The sequence below is a fragment of the Sorex araneus genome, chromosome 1, assembly GCF_027595985.1.
Source record: "Sorex araneus isolate mSorAra2 chromosome 1, mSorAra2.pri, whole genome shotgun sequence".
Lineage (NCBI taxonomy): Eukaryota > Metazoa > Chordata > Mammalia > Eulipotyphla > Soricidae > Sorex > Sorex araneus.
In genome coordinates this window covers 88,078,336-88,091,640 of record NC_073302.1, presented here as the reverse complement: position 1 = coordinate 88,091,640, position 13,305 = coordinate 88,078,336, and the positions used below count along the sequence as shown (strand labels likewise).

General features: G+C 50.3%; 1 protein-coding gene across 1 annotated transcript in view; it reads right to left on the bottom strand.

Annotated features, from left to right (window-relative positions):
• LOC101557809 (guanine nucleotide-binding protein G(q) subunit alpha) overlaps positions 1-10,872 on the bottom strand; it is a 255,180-nt gene extending 244,308 nt beyond the window's left edge. The window contains exon 1 of the mRNA XM_055124190.1: positions 10,671-10,872. Within this exon, the coding sequence (XP_054980165.1) occupies positions 10,671-10,806 (136 nt within the window). The 5' untranslated portion in view covers positions 10,807-10,872. The remainder of the gene's footprint in view (positions 1-10,670) is intronic.
• Between the last annotated feature and the right edge of the window lie 2,433 nt (positions 10,873-13,305).

The following is a 13,305-nucleotide window of genomic DNA, read 5'->3' as shown; positions in this document are numbered from 1 at the left end:
GAGCACAGAGCCAGGAACAAGTCCCAAAGAACATCCAGTTATGGTACAAAAATTTAAAACAAAAGCAGTACCCAATTCATCTCGCTGGCTCAAAGCAAGAGGATGTTCGAGGGGCTAGAAAGATGGTAGAGCGGGTAAGGCAGAGCATGCATCCAACCTAGGCCCAATCTCTGACATCCCGTATTCCCATATGGCCCCCTGAGCACCGCCCAGGGAGATTCCTGAAAGCAGAGCCAGGAGCAATCACTGAGCATTGTTGGGTGTGGCCCCAAAACCAAAACAAAACTAAAGAAACAAAACTGAACAACAGCAAAAAGAGGATGTTTGAGAGACGCACCATCTAGAATTTCCTGACCCTTAGAGAAACATGGAGCCCTGGAGTATCTGAGTAAGGCGCCCCGGTGAGAGAGTAAGAAGGAGCCCACTGAAAGTTGAGGTCTCCTGGGAGGAGCGTGGCTGCAAATCACTGGATAGACTGCTGAGTCAAGGACGGGTACGATGCAGAAGCCTCCCCAATACAAATAACTAACTTGGTGCAGAAACCAAGAAGTCCATAGAAGATGCCAGCAATCGCCCTGCTCCCCCTAAGAAAAGGGAAACGAAAAACCAAACTATTTTTAAACAATTTTAAAAATGCCTTTAAAGCATTAAAAAAAATAAAGCAGCAGCAAATAATTTTGATTTTCATTTAGCACGTGATGGTCATCAAAAAACAGGTCAAAATCTGTCAGGAACAGATCAATTCCTGATCTCACTTCTCCAACAGGGCAAGAGCAAGAAGCCTGCTCTCAGAATGAAAATGAATCCGTGTCTTAGTATCACTGCATCACTTCCCACGGCACACCCAAAACTGCACTCTGGCTCCTTTTCTTTCATTTGTTGATCAGTTATTGTTCCCTTCTGTGAGATTTCAGGAATATGATGGCATTAATAGCGTTCTAGTTCCCCCAAGTACCGCAATCCATTACACAACTTCCTTTGAACAACGACTTTGTTTCAGAAGCAACTGAGTGGCTCCAGCGCCAAGACTGATCCTGCAATAAAGGTGCAGGCAATGTTCACATTCAAAGGGCCTGTGTGTTTCTAACCATTTCCCACTCAAACCACTGGATAAACCACACTGGCTTTTCAACCTGAGACAGAGACAGACAGTCAGAGACAAAGACATAAGGACACACAGAGAGAAACAGAGAGAGAGAGAGACAGAGAGACAGAGAGACAGAGACAGAGAGACAGAGAGAGAGAGAGACAGAGAGAGACAGAGTGAGAGAGAGAGAAAGAGAGAGAGAGAGAGAGAGAGAGAGAGAGAGAGAGAGAACATTACACACAGTGAGAGAAGGACGAATGACGAATGAGACGCAGCCAAGCAGGCAAAGGCGCTTTGGTCTTGGGACAGAATTTCCTTTCTGTGTGTCCCAGGTGAGCCACAAAAGACCAGAAGATACAAATGCAGAACAGATGGGAGATGCCCACTAGAAGGAAGCAAGTAGTTTTCACTCCCTTTTTCCAATTATCCAGCTTTCCTCTGGGCATTCAACGGCCCTCTGCTCCCAAGGGAACCTAGATAACTGCACAGGTACTGTGCTCTGGGCTATCTTCAGATACAAAGAAACAAGAGTCAGGCTGCACTGGCCCCAGCCGGTACTATTGTTCAACCTTCAGCACCACATTGGGACACCTGAACTCAGGAAAGACCCCTGAACAGAGAGCCCGAAGAACCACCAAGCATACCCCAAAAAGGCAATTAATAAAACCCTCGGGCCACATTGAGAGTACACTGGGTAGGGCATCTGCCTGCACTGGGCTGGCCTGGAGAAGGCATCCCACACGGTCTCCCGAGCCCCGCCAGGAGTGAATCCTGAGTGCAGAGCCAGGACCAGTCCGGAGCATCACCTGGTGTGACCCCAAACAAAAAGAACCAAAAGAAAAAGGAAAAGAAAGACCAAAGCCGGGAAGGATAAACCCAGAAGTGGGGGCGGGCGAGCAGTACTGCGGTGAGGCACCCGCCCTGAAAGCAGCAGACCTGAGCATCACCACGTGAGGCCCAAAGCCAAAACAGGATTTAATTCCTTTAAAACTCAGAACAAGTAAGTATCGAATGTGAAAGAACCACAAAAAAAAGTCGCAGTCTTCCTTGCTGGCAAATAAAAGCTCACGCGAGTGTGGCATAGCACATCATCACACACAGTAGGCGCGCACTTTGCTCACCTGAGCCATACTCTCAAGACACGCCTGGTTTTTAAAAAAGTATATTATTTAAACCAAAAATGTTTCTTTCCAGTAACTGGCAAGTGTTCCTTGAATATGAGAATTTAAAGCATCTAAAAATATATTTTTTAAGTATTACTAATATTGTTCCAAAAACTGAACCATAAAGACTTGCACTTTGTTGAGAAATGATGACTAGGTGTAAAAGTTCACCCCAAAATATTTAGCAAATTCAGATTTGTTTGTTGTTTGGTGGGTCTGGGTGCCTTATCCAGTGACCCTCAGGGATTACTCCCTGCTCTGCACTCCCGGTGGGTTCGGGGAACTATTTGGGGTACAGGGATCAAACCCAGGTCAGTCGCACGGTCACATGCAAGGTGAGCGCACTACCCACTGTACTATCTCTACGGCCCCACAGATTCAGATTTTGCTTCCCAAGACAGATATCTAGGTTGGCTCATCAAGTCAAAATTCCAGATCACCTAGCACAAATGAACTCATTTCCATCAACATGCTTAGGTCCTGCTTCTAGATGTTAAGTAAGACAGTGAATTTTACTGATCAGTAATTTTCCCTATCATCAAAGGTGTACACTGAATGGGCTCCTATAATTCCATTAGGAACAGCTGTTCACACAAAGGAGTGTTTGGGTCTGAACACAGCTCTTTATTTAATGTTGCTTCCATCCGGCAGCACGAGAGAAAACATTCACTGTTTACCGTAGTCGGTTACTGCCACAGATTTAATTACCAACAATCACACATATTAACTTCTATTGCTATCACACACTTGCCGGGGATTAATTCAGCAGAGATCTTAAGATTGCTAAAAAGCCATCAGGAAACTTTCCCCCACTGAAAATTGTCTGCTCCCCCCAACCCCCTTCAAGCAGGAAATCAAACTTTAAATTTGCTGCTCCCGATACCCGCATTTCTCTCGCTTCAAATCCCAGAAGAATGTGTTGGAAAGACTGCCCGCGCCACAGTTTAGCGGGAAGGCAGACGTCACCGTAAAATGGCTTCTCTCTCCCAAACTGTAGCTCTGAGCCTCAAAGCCTGGAACTTTCCCTCTAGATGTCCTGATCAATGGCAACAGACCATCAATTCACACCGAGAGAAAAATTCATATAAATGTGGAATCAAGATCAGTGCCAGAAAATCCTGCTCATTACTTTTCAAGTACAAGTTTGCCTGGATCAGGAAGAGAAATCTGTTCCCTTTTTCTGCTAAGTTTAGCACACCACGCGGCCTCACCACTGCAAAAGCTGTTTCTTGTCCTTAAAATTCATCTGTAATAAAAACCGTAACTATATTTAATAGGCACCTCTGCAGAGTGAACATAAGATGGAGTGGGGTTTGTTTCTTCATGAGAAAGTCTACTGGTTTTATTTATACTAAACAAAATGGCCACTCTTCTGCTTTTTTCCAAACTTACCTAGAAATATTTGAATATACATGTGTGGAATAATTTCACTGTTCCACAGGGCTTTAATATGTGCCAAGGCTTCCGAATTAAGAAATAACATGGAAATTCAGGATTGACAATTCAGTTTCAGAATTACAATGAGACTATATAGTTCAATGAAAAAATACATATCGTCTGATGATTCAGTTATATAGTCAGATCCACATATCTGAGTTTTTTAAAAGATGAGGAATGCCCCCACTTCCTCCTTCATATATAAACTTGCAATACTCTGTCTTAAGAGGAATAAGAAGGGGGAAATGCATCCCAACAAATTCTGACATCTAAAAACATATTCAACACTTGGGAGCTACAAGAGTAGAAAAAATAAACCAGCGGGCCTTAAAGCTGCCTCAGAAGCAGGGCATTCTGGGGTTTCCAGAGAGAAGCGGTGACTAGGGTTGCTTACAGGGATGCTTTTGTTCGGCAGTTCTGAGTTGGCTCTCTGGACAACCAGTGACCTCAGGTTAATTCAGGCACTCAACATGCCCACTGTTTCTCCGAGGAGCCCTGAGGGGACAGCAGGGGCCCCAGGCTCCAAGTAAAGCCTGCAGACAGCCTGCATCTGCTGGAGTCCCCAGTCTCCTGCCCCAGTGCCGCGGAGAACCGTAGTCTACTGACTCAAGCCAGACACACTCCATCAACAAGTCCTAAAACTCTGCGACAACTGCGGTTCTCCCAGTCTCACTGCACAGGTAGATGCTCAAGATGTGTGTGGTCCCCACCTCTCTCTAGAGAAGCCAACAGTTCACTGGGTGCACTGTGGGGGAGGGCGGGACGCAAATTAATGGGCTGAAAAGCAACAGGGAGGCTAGGGGTGAGGCTCTGTGGCAGAGAACTGTGTTCCCGAGCGAAACCCTAACTTCAGTCTCCAACATCTGGGCAGAGGAGCGAGTGGGCAGAGCAGAATCAGAAATGGAATAGTCATTTTTAGACTTTTATTCTGGACTGAAGCAATAACACCGCGGGTAGGGCAGTTGCCTTACAGGAGGCCAACCCGGGTTCGATTCCTCCATCCCTCTCGAAGCCCAGCAAGCTACCGAGAGTATCCTGCCCGCACGCCAGAGCCTGGCAAGCTACCCGCGGTGTATCCGATATGCCAAAAACACTAACAACTCACAATGGAGACATTACTAGTGCCCACTCGAGCAAATCTATGAGCAACGGGAAGACAGTGCTATAGACTTTTATATTTTTCCTTTCCTTCCATTTTTGGGCCACATCCACAAGTGATCAGGGCTCACACCCATCTCTGTGCTCAGGGATCACTACTGACAGTGCTCAGGGGACCATATGGGATGCCAGGGATGGAACAAGGGCTGACTGCACACCAGGCAAGTGCTCTATTCACTTTGCTGTCACTCCAGTCCCCTAGATTTTCAGACTCTGATCATGTCATCACTCACAGATGATGCGCCCAGCCAATTGCTGTATGACACTGGCTGGACAGAGGAAATAATCCTTCATTAGCAGGTCCTTCACTGGAACTCATTTGTAATCAACTGGTTCAAAGAGTTACAACTTTTTTAAGATCATGACTTCACAGATTGAAACATTCCACAGGCTCTTTTCTATGGTGTACCCATTAGTTTATGGTTCCCATTTTTAAGAGGAGGAAACAAATCTACTTATTTGGCAAGTATTTGCTGAACAAATTTTATGAGTTAAGAGTGTGATGGAAAGGGGCTGGAGACAGTGCGGCAAAGACGGTGCCTGTCTTGAGTGCGCCAACCTGGTTCCATCCCCCGGGTCCAACTAGCAGGAATTTCTGAGCACAGAACCAGAACCCCTGAACAATGACGGTGTGTCCAAGAAATAATGAAAGGGAAAGAAAGAAAGAAAGAAAGAAAGAAAGAAAGAAAGAAAGAAAGAAAGAAAGAAAGAAAGAAAGAAAGAAAGAAAGAAAGAAAGAAAGAAAGAAAGAAAGAAAGAAAGAAAGAAGGAAAGAAAGAGAGAGAGAAAGAAAGAAAGAAAGAAAGAAAGAAAGAAAGAAAGAAAGAAAGAAAGAAAGAAAGAAAGAAAGAAAGAAAGAAAGAAAGAAAGAAAGAGAGAGAGAAAGAAAGAGAGAAAGAAAGAGAGAGAGAGGAAGGAAGGAAGGAAGGAAGGAAGGAAGGAAGGAAGGAAGGAAGGAAGGAAGGAAGGAAGGAAGGAAGGAAGGAAGGAAGGAAGTAGGGAAGGAAGAAAGAGTGTGAGAGAGGGGCCAGGGCAATAACACACTTGGCCTGTACTTGGCAAGCCTGGTTCAATACCCAACATTGCATATGGTCCCCAAGCACCATCAGGAGTGAGCCCTAACACCACTGATGTGGCCCAAAGAAAAAGAATGTGACAAAATTGAATAGTGAATGATAAAACATGATCTCTATTCTCATAAATTTCCACTTTAAAATAGGAATATTATCAAATTATGTATATAATTTGTTACAAAAATCAATAATACACATTCTTTCATCTAAGATGGGCCAAAACTGAAACAATCAAATATTTTTTAAGTGAAAAAATAAAAAATTGGGGCCCGGGATGTAGCTGGCCCAGCAGAACAGCACAAACTTAACATGTAAAAGGTTTGATACCCAGCACACACACAAAAAAAGGCAGGAAACAAAGATTTGCTTAATATCCTTGTTTGAGGATTAAGATCTGAAAATTGAGGATTTTAAAATCAAAATCATGTGAAATTAAAGAATAGGTTAAAAGAGAAAAAAATCTTCATGTAATTGTAAGAAATTCTCAGATGACTATCTATGACTAGAGGCAGATATTCAAAGCCACCTGTTTTCAATATGTATAAAGATAATAGTGTGATCTATGTACCACCAAAAGAAATACTCAATATTGGTGGTGATCAATAAAAAAAAAAAGCTCTAAGGCTAGAAAGCATTTTTTAAAAAATCATACTGAAATAAAATATTTTTGCATATATATTTGCTTACAAAGTTTTCTTGAGATATAAAAAAAAATACCTTGGGCCAGAGAGCTAGATCAATTGGCTGGAGCTTATATTCTTTATGTACGAGGAGGGGAGTCAATCCCAGACTCTGCACGGTCCCCAGCGCCAACAAGAGATACCCCCAAGCACTGAGCCAGGAGTGGTCCCTGAGCACTTGGTGTAGCTCCACAAAACATTAATTTTTGTAAATTTTAGTAATTTTTGTAAATTTTAGGGGCCAAAGAGACAGTACAGCACGTAGGGCGTTTTCCTTGCATGCAGCTGACAAAGCTTTGACCCCCAACAACCCATATGGTCCCCCGAGCACCACCAGGAAAGGTCCCTGGGTGCAGAGCCAGGTGTTACCCTGGAGCACTATCAGGTGGGGCCCAAAAAAACAAACAAAAAAAATTAACCGAATGTAAATAAATTCAGAGAGGAAACAGGAAAGGATTCCGAATTTAACACACTTTATGGTAGTGATTTCTGAATTCACTTGAAAAGGGAGTAAAAGGCAAAATAAAGTAAGTACAGAAGAATAAATGTGTAACGCAACAGCTTACATTTATTACTTTTATTTAGTTAGCTTTGAGTTGGGGATGCCACACCCAGCAGTGCTCAGGACTTATTCCCAGCTCTGTGCTCAGGGGTCACTCCAGGCGGGACTGTAAGCAGTGGAGGTGGTCGAAAGGCTGTTGGCCACATGCAAGGCAACCAATCAACTGCCTTCCCCACTGTACTATCTCTCTCTGGCACTGATTCAATTGCTCTTATACTTGTGTGAGGACATGAATCAAAATACTTCTATTTTGTTGCGTTTTGTTTTGTTTTGTTTTGTTTGGGGATCACACCCAACACTGCACAGGGCTTACTCTGGCTTTGCTCTCAGAGGACCACAGATGGCGCCAGGGCGTGAGTGCTGGACTCTCTCTCCAGCCCAATGCAGGTAACCACTGTTTTCCTTCTAGGGGGGGGTGAAAAAAAAAAAACACTGTTTTCCTTCTCTACTTTCTTCACATCATTAGCCTATAAAGTTAAGTATGTAAACAAATGCAAGGGTGTACACTTAACATCCCTGTCAAACTGTTCTACATTTCTATTTCCACTAAGATGAACCCACACCCTGTACTGAAATTTAGTTAAAAAACATTTTCATACTAATTTGTCACTGTCATCCCGTTGCTCACTGATTTGCTCGAGTGGGCACCAGTAACATCTCCATTGTGAGACTTCTTCTTACTTTTCGTGGCATATCAAATACGCCACAGGTAGCTTGCCAGGTTCTGCCATGCGGGCGAGATACTCTCAGTAGCTTGCTGGGCTCTCCGAGAGGGGTGGAGGAATCGAACCCAGGTCAGTCGCATGCAAGGCAAACACCCTACCCGATGCGCTATAGCTACATCGCAATTAAATATAGGAGGGATTCCCCAACTTAAAGGAATTTAGAAACTCAGGGTGGTAAACCACTGAACCAAACAAGGTTTCATTCCATAGCCTACCTTGGAGAGGCGACAGAAGTGAAGGTGGGAACTTGAAGAAGTCACCAGACAGCACACTAAGAGTCCCGCCACACCCCACCCCCCCCCTCCTCCGGCCAGAGCCACCTTTATTTCTCTCCTGGACTCAAGACAAAATGAAGGTAGGGGCCCACATACACCCCCAGGCCAAAGTGCTTGCCACCCTGGGAGGCTGCCAGAGTCTGGGTACAAAAGCAACAGACTGATCTCTGACGCTGTAGCAATTTGTGTCTGTCAAGGGCCTGTGGAAGCTCTTCATGCTGTTAACAATGCAGGTGCTAATACAAGGTTACCGCTGCTAATGGGTCAGGTCTGGGCGCTAGTGCTTACAAATATCTAGTAAGGTGGGCAAGGGTGTTCATACCACCCGAGCAATGCAACTTTCGCTCCAATCTTTGTTCCCCATAAAGCTATTTCATAGCACGTGTTGAAAAGCTTCGCATGATTCTGAAACGCACAATAGGTAATTAAGCAGCCCTATCGGCCCTCCCCTACCCCCACCCCAAGCCGGCCTCTGGGACTTTCAAATCTAGGCTGCAGAGACAGAGTTGGAGGTTCGGAAGGGAGCAGCCAGGACAGCCAGGGCTGATCCACTTCAGGGAGCTGCAGAAGCCGCGGCCGCCTCCGGCGCTGCTCCACAGAAGCCGAGACTATCAAATTTTAATAACTTTGCTCTCCAAAACACAAGCCCTTCCCATGAATCATGAATTCAGGCACTCCATACATATATTCTACTGCCTTCTCCGTTTCCCTCTTAATCTAGCGACTTCACAAAACATGCAACTGCACATTTTCCAGTCATTAGAAGGAGATCCAGATGAGAGGGGGAAATGATCCACAGAAAACAAATCTCCCGTATCCAAGTGCCAGGTCCGCTGCCCAGCATCCTCCTCCACACCGAACTTGGGCGTGGGCTCTTAATAAACCTGTGGACACAGGTCTCACCTGATATCCACAGGAAGACCTAAAGTCCCATGTGGGACTTAACCCTCTGTACCTGCACCAACTGCGACGGCTCTATTTCATATTCCTTCTGGAAACTAACCCAGTCCCTAAGCTGCTCAGTTCCTGAGCCGAGAACTGCAAAGCCCGAGGCCGAGAATACTCTGCTCGCCAACCCTCCCTGATAGCGCTGTCTGCTTTTCCGGCAACGAGTCTGAGCAAATATTCCACGCGCAAGTGGCCAGACACAAGTGCAGACATGTTTTGGGGCCTGCTACTGCAAAGCTGTCTGCGCTCCCACCACAGTGGCGCCGCCGAGCTGGGTGGCAGGCAGTTCGGTCTGAGCAGCCAGGGAGAGTCAAGCATCGCATCCCCTATAGGAGAAATGGCATGTTCTTGGCCACTCGGTGTGAAGGCGGACCACGGGGTGCGGGTGGACGAACTGCCTGCACACTTCCGCGCGTTTCAGCGAGGCCAGGCTCGAAGCTAAAAATGCTGTCCGGCTCAAACAAAAGGTTTCTATTTGTTTCCAAGCCAGTCTCAGAGCAGCCCTCAGGGTTGCAGTATCCTAACTGCTAAATTCAGGCCTCGAGGGGTGCGTCTCATCAAACAAAAGATACCCCGAGTTCCCTGTTCCTCACTCATTATCCATGGAGGAGGGCAGAGGAAAAACCGCCTGTCACCCTCCAAGACCAAGACTAGTATCAGGGTGGCTCCTTAGGGTGGCAGGTGGTCCTGTCACTGTGATTGGGGGCTTGCCTCCTCACCCCCCAACTCTTAAGGTCCCTTCTTTGCCAGGTCAACCCCTGGGGCCTCCTCCAGGAATGCAGTCTCGAGGGAGCCCGTTCCCTTCCTTCTGGACCCCACAAAACTCTGTCCATGGATGCTGATGAGCCACCTGACCACACCAACCCCAAAGGTGCTCCCCCAGGCACAGCCGCTGCCCTCCCCCGATGGAGCGTTGTGGCTGATACCCAAAGTTCAGCTTCTCGGCTGATACCTCCCCCCAAAAGAGATGCACATGTAACAGATGCATGGGGCTGAATGCTCACACCGAATTCTCAGCCTTTGGAGTGCACACAAAGGTGCATTTGGAGAGCTGGACCAGGCAGCCTGCACCGTGTCTCTCTGCGCATGCATATCCGCATGTCTGTTGTGTGTGCATATGTGTGCGTGCGTATCCGTGTGTGCACGTCCATGTGCGTGAGCATCTGTATGGACGGGTGTGTGTGCATGTCGGTGTGTGCGTGCAAGTGTGTGCGCATGTCTGAGTGTGTGGGGAGGTGAATGTGTGTGCATGCGTGTGCATGTGTGCTCGTGTGTGCGCGCATGTGCCTGTGTGTGTGAACGCGTGCGTGTCTGCGTGTTCTTGTGTGTGCGTGCACGCGTCGGCATATGGGTCTGTGTGTACACGAGCGCGTGCGTACGTGTGTGTGTGTGTGTGTGTGTGTGTGTGTGTCCGTTCGCGTGTCTGCGTCCGTGAGTCCGAGCGGGTCCGCTTCGGTGTGCGCGCATGTCCGTGCACGCGCCCGCGCGGGGGCGAGCCGCGGCCGCCGGAGGCCGGGGGGCGGGGAGGGGGGCCGGGGGCCGACCCGGGCGGCGGCACTCACCGAGCAGCAGCAGCTTGAGCTCGCGGCGCGCGTCCCGCTTGTCCCGGCGCAGCTGCCGCTCGATCTCGTCGTTAATCCTGCGGGCCTCCTTCGCCTCCTCGCTCAGGCAGCACGCCATGATGGACTCCAGAGTCATTCTCCCCCGGTGCTCGGCCGCGGCCCCGCCGGCGGCCCCGCTCGCCCGCCCGCCCGCCGCCCGCCGCCCGCGCGCACTCGCCCTCGCGCGCGGCTCCCCCGGGGCCGGCGGCGGCCGCGAGCCCCCGGCGCCCGGCGCGCGGCCCGGCCCGGCCGGGGGGGGGGGGGCGGCCGCGGGGGGCGCGGGCCGCGGGGGGCGCTGGCTCGGGAGGCCGCGCCCGGCCCCGCTCGGACGCCCGCGCTGCGGCCCCGGGCCCGGGCAGGGGCGCCCGCCTCGCCGCCGCCGCCGCCGCCGCCGCCGCCCTAGGCCGAGCGCATCCGCCGGGCCGTCCGCGCCGCGCCCCGCCGCCGCCGCCTGCTCCGGGCCGGGCCGCGCGCTCGCCCCGCCGCCGCCGCCGCCGCCGCCCCCGCCGCCGCCCGCCCGAGTGCGCGGCGGCTGCTCAGAGCCCGGCCTCCCGCCGGCCGCGCGCGCGCATCCCCGCCTCCCCGGGCCGGGCGGGCGGCGCGGGAGGAGCGCGCGCGGGGGGCGGCGCCGCCCAGCCCCTCCGGGACGGCTTTCCGGGGCCCGCCGCGCCGGACAGAGGCGGGGCCGGCGCTGGCCCGGCCGGGGAACCTGCGCGGCGCGGACATGGCGGCGGCCCCGGCCCGGCGCCCACCCACTCACCCCCGGCGCCCCCCGGCCCGAGCCCCGGCGCCTGCGGAGGAGGCGCTCGACGGCGCGGGCGGGTCCCGGGCACCAGGCGAGGGGCGCGCCGAGCGCGCGGACGGGCCCCCGGGAAACGCGGCGTCGAGAGGAGCCGTCCAGGGCTCGCCCCGACCCCGACCGGGACGTTGCTTTCGCGCTGGGGGCCCGACGCCGTTTATTTGAAATTGTCCGGTTGCTTGGGGACGTGAAGAACACAAAATCGGGGTTTTTGCTTTTGCCATAACCCTCCCCGCCTTAGCGAACCCGGAGTGGACAGTAAGAGGCGCTTTATAAAGACAATCTCTCGGAGGGGAGCGGGGGGGGGGGGGGGCGCGGTTAAGGCACTTGCCCCGCACGCTGCTTTGGGGCTTTCATCCCTGGCATCGCTCACGAGCCCCCGGAGCCCCACCAGGAACAATTCCTGAGCACCTCCAGATGTTGTTCCAAAGAAACAGAAAAACACGGGGGGGCGGGGCGGAAAGGCTGATAGTACAGGATTTAGAGTGCTTGCCTTGCGCGCAGCCAACCTTGGTTTGATGTCAGGCATCGCAAAAGATCTCCTGTGCCCCTCCCCACCCGCCAAAAAAGAAAAAAAGGAAAGAAAAATTTTTAAGAATTTTGAGGAGATGATACAAGGGTTTAGAGACTTGGATGCTCGCGACTTTTAGCGACCCCTGTGTGATCTCTGGCACTTCCAGGAGTGACCCCTGGACACTGGTAGTGGGTCCAAAAACGAAAAATAAAAATTCTTTCTGGGGCTGGAGAAACCCCTCGGGAGGGATCCGCACGTTGCGAGGTTCAGTTGAGTTCCTTCCTGGCAACGTTCCCGTCACATTCTGGGTGTGCTCCCACCCCAACACAGAGCCTAGTGTGGCCCCAAAACCCAAAAAAAAGGGGAGGCAGGGAAATAAAGATATCTTCTCTTATGCTTTGTTTTCTCGGAGATGCTCTGGTGCAAAGGACTCGAGAGTATAAAGTGTATCTTATGGCCATTGCTCTGGGGCAAGACTACTGCATGGGGCACATGATTGACAGTTGGCGGACTGCCTGCCCATTTTTCCCGTTACACCCAGTCCCTCTCTCTCTTCTCTCCCCCTTTCTCTGCTCTCTCCCTTTCTCCTCTCCTTTTTTTTTTTTGAGGGGGGGTCACATCCTGTGATGCTCAGGTGTTACTACTGGCTCTGCACTCAGGAATTACTCCCGGTGGTGCTGGGGATTGAACCTGGGTTGGCCTCTTGCAAGGTAAATGCTCTAGCCTGTGTACTCTTGCTCCTCTCCTCTTCCTTCCCTCTTCTCTTCTGCCTAAATAAGTCTCTGGCATATACAGCCTGCATATTTGACCCTATTTAGGGGTGGCGAATGTCCTACCAGACATGAGAGCCTGGGTCCATTCTTTCCACCAGAAAAATTAATAAAAGACAATTTGGCATAGAAACATTTCACCTTGGCCAACAGAGACTGTAAACCTCACCCTCATCCCTGTGATCAACAAAAAGCTATCAGTCTTTCTATGAAATTGAAATTTTAAATGGAGGGGCTGGAGCAATAGCACAGAGGATAAGGCGTTTGCCTTGCACGCGGCCAATCCGCGTTCGATTCCCAGCGTCCCATATGGTCCCCCGAGCACTACCAGGAGTAATTCCTGAGTGCATGAGCCAGGAGTAACCCCTGTGCATCGCCGGGTGTGACCCAAAAACAACCAAAAAAAATTAAATGGAGGGGCAGAGTGATAGTATAGCAGGTTGGGCTTTATCTTGCACATGGCCAACCCAGGTTTGATTCTTGGCATCCTGTATGGTGTCCCAAGCAACACCA